This window comes from Microtus ochrogaster, unplaced genomic scaffold (assembly GCF_000317375.1).
Source record: "Microtus ochrogaster isolate Prairie Vole_2 unplaced genomic scaffold, MicOch1.0 UNK43, whole genome shotgun sequence".
In the NCBI taxonomy this organism is placed as follows: domain Eukaryota; kingdom Metazoa; phylum Chordata; class Mammalia; order Rodentia; family Cricetidae; genus Microtus; species Microtus ochrogaster.
The window spans coordinates 326194-329784 of NW_004949141.1; the positions used below are offsets into that span (position 1 = coordinate 326194).

The 3591-nt window shown below is 38.2% G+C and overlaps 2 gene segments (V, D, J or C); both read left to right on the forward strand.

Annotated features, from left to right (window-relative positions):
- The window catches only part of LOC113458531, a 7626-nt gene extending 5683 nt beyond the window's left edge, over positions 1-1943 (forward strand). Inside the window, 1 exon segment of the V gene segment in view lies at positions 1863-1943. Within this exon segment, the coding sequence occupies positions 1863-1943 (81 nt within the window).
- A 131-nt stretch (positions 1944-2074) lies between these two features.
- On the forward strand, positions 2075-2539 carry LOC102001050. The segment is given in 2 exon segments: positions 2075-2117; positions 2229-2539. Coding segments are annotated over 2 exon segments (354 nt in total).
- The last annotated feature ends 1052 nt before the right edge of the window (positions 2540-3591 follow it).

The following is a 3591-nucleotide window of genomic DNA, read 5'->3' on the forward strand; positions in this document are numbered from 1 at the left end:
CTCTCTCTCTCTCTCTCTCTCTCTCTCTCTCTCTCTCTTTCTCTCTCTCCCTCTCTCTTCCTCTCTTCCATCCACCCTCTATCTCTCTAGTCTTTCTTTATTTTTTCTTTCTATTGTATTTGTCAATTAATATTTTGTCTTCAGATTCTCTTTTTAAATTCTTTCATGTAAAATATTTTGATCATATATTTTCCATTCCCCCAGATCCTTCCAGCTCTCTTCCCACCTAAATTCATTCTCTTTCAAGCAGATCAAAACAGAATTCCCCATACAAAAAATAAAGCAACAACAACAGAAAACCCAAAACAAAATCCACAAAGTAAAATGGGGAAATCAATCAGACTAAATAAAACAATACAAAAAGTACACACACACACACACACACACACACACACACACACGCACACACACACACACTTTATAGAGTCTGTTTACTATTGACTAACTCACTTTGTTATGTGGCCTGCCCTGCAGTGAGTTTGGTATTTCAGTAAGACTCATTGGAGATAACTGAATTTCCCTTTTCTGTGTTATCAATTACAAATAAATTTCAACTAAGGTTAAGATTATTTTATTCTATTTCTTTTTTGGTGGCATTTTGTCTGATTTGAACCTGTGCTCGTCTTAAATGCTTGCTTTCATAGTTTCTATGACTTAATATGTGAATCAGTCCTGTTGTGTCTGGAAGATACTGTTTTTTTGGAGCCATCAATCATATCTGTCTCTTAAGGACTTACCACACACCTGCTCTTCTGAAAATACTCTGATCCTGGCAGATTGGTTGTTTGACAAAGTCAGTCTAGGTATATTGTTCCTTTAACCATGTGTACATTAAAATATAACTGAGCAAATCCATATAGTCTTGACATTTCTCTTACTTCTGCCCAACCTCCCCAATGACTAATTTTTCTATCATGGTTCATTAATTCTTGCCTCCAATTTAGAGCTGTTTCCTTTTGTGAACTGTCTTTGAAAGATCAAGGATAGTCAGATAAATACTATATTTTGTATCACATAAGTCATAGGCAGGTATCACTGAGTGTTTTTTAGAAACCAACACACACAGACATCCTTTGTCAATACTCTACAATCCTTAAGGACAAATATAGGTCCACTCTGTTCTTGCTCCAACCTTTTTTCTTTATAATTCTCTTTAGTATTGCCATGTGATTTTCAATTATTTTATTTATAATGCATCAACAGAGTCACATAGTATAATATTTATTATTCTAAATACTATTATTCATCAGTGTGTCTCTGTGGGTCAATCTGCTGAGGAACCAAGTAGAGATAATACACCTAGATTCTTGAGCATTCTGAGAAGAAGCTCACGGAGTAAATTTTTCTGTCCTCAGCATAAGTAGAAAAAGCCCTTGAATAAAGAAATACTTATAAATTAAACTCTGAAACTTTGGTTCTTGAATTTCCTAAAGCTCTGACTCCTTAATACAGTTTCTAATTTGGTGGTGACCCAAACCATAGAAATTTTCATTGCTGTTTCATAAGTGTAATTTTCTACTGTTATTTATTATAATGTAATATTTCATCACCAGTATTTCTGATATATGCCTTCTGTCCTGTAGGGGGTCATAACACATAGGGTAAGAAAAATGGTCTACATAGTGTTCCCACTGGGGAGAAGAAAACTGAAGAGAAGATTCTAAATTCAGCCGCAGAGAAGGTAACTCTTTCTAACCTTAATCAGGAAATGCTTAGTAGAAAATGCTTTGGGAAAGTATGGTGTTCATAGACATGACAGACCTAAATCTAGTCAGTGGGGGTCCATAGGTTTCACTGAAGGATCTGGAGACTCTAAGCTGAGAACACATACATCTACTTTGTAACTGTTCATGATTCAATAGGCCCAGCAGCTGGACCACTGTGATCGCTTGGGCAGACTCAGGAGGAAGTGTCACCCAGATTTTAATGGCACAAACACCTAAGAAGGAATTTTCTTGACCAAGACAAATTTGAATATTTGCATGAAGGGCCCTGTCAGTTCTCTGAGAAATGTTAAAGGATAAGAGAGACCCACACCATGTCTGTCTCAGCAGAGCTTAGTGGTGTCTGCACGATGGCCTGGATTCCTCTCCTCTTCTTCCTCCTTCACTGTACAGGTAAGAAAAATCATCTGCACCCTAATGTCATTTCAGGGAAACCAAATGACAACAAGGTATGTTATCATCTCTTCTCTCACACCAGGAGATAATGTGTTTCTCTATTTCCAGGGTCTTTCTCCCAACCTGTGCTGACTCAGTCACCCACAGCCTCAGCCTCCTTGGGAGCCTCAGTCAAACTCACTTGTACCTTAAGTAGTGCACACAGCAGCTACAACATTGAATGGTACCAGCAACTGCCAGAAAAACCTCCTAAGTATCTGATGTTTCTTAGGAGTAATGGAAACTACAATAAAGGAGATGGGATCTCTGATAGCTTCTCTGGCTCCAGCTCTGGGGCTCATCGCTACTTAAGCATCTCCAACATTCAGCCTGAAGATGAAGGTGACTATTACTGTGCTACAGGTGATAGTAGTGGGTGACACAGTGACCCAGATAAATGAGGAAGCAGGACAGAAACTATTTTCCTCTCCTCCTAGCAAGACTGGCCTATGGTTTTGAAAAGGATCATCTGAATTTCTTACTTATCACACTCATTGGATATTTCCCTCTTATTACTCAAGGGGATAAATCATAGTTCTGCCTCTTGAGCTCCTTGTGAAAAAGAAGAAATGCAAGAATTGTATTGAGAGCAGTGCTCTGTAAAATTAATGACTATGAAAAAAATCAAATCTCATGTGTACAGAGCTAAGGAGGTGAGAACATTCTTTTTTGAAGTTAGAGAATTGGTTTTAAGGCTCTAGCTGTTACTCACCAATGTTCACAGTAATGTCTATTTGTTGCTTATAAGATGGCTCTCGGGCGGTGGTGGCACACGCCTTTAATCCCAGCACTCGTGAGGCAGAGGCAGGAGGATCTCTGTGAGTTCGAGGCCAGCCTGGTCTACAAGAGCTAGTTCCAGGACAGGCACCAAAAGCTACAGAGAAACCCTGTCTCGAAAATAAAAAAAAATAAAAATAAAGAAAAAAATAAAGATATAAGAGCTGGCTAGAAAAAAAATGGCTCTCTTCTCACATTCTCTAATTGTTTTAACTCCAGCAAATTCCTGAGGAGTAGTGTAAGAACATTTATGAGGCAGTGTGCTGGGGCCTCCTAGGCTCATGACAAAATAATAGAAACAGCTACAATGGTTGAGCATTGTCCTTAAATGTACACAAGCTTTTCAATATTGTTCCTGACACTCTGCTTTACTTAGTAAGCTTTCCCAGATATTTTTGAGGGAAGGATAAAATGACCACCATATGGTTTAGTCTCTGCAAAAATTTTTACATGTGACTTTTCTATATCAGCATTAAGACCTTCCTTTGTCCAAACTGAATCCATCTTTAAAATCTCACACTAGATATTGGACCAATAAATACAAAAAAATATACAATACCATAGGGAAACATCATGGGTGGCCTCTTGAAAGCCCCTGTGATGAATGTGGTCCATTCATTCTCAGGTACTGTGGAGAATGTGTCTCATCAGGAAA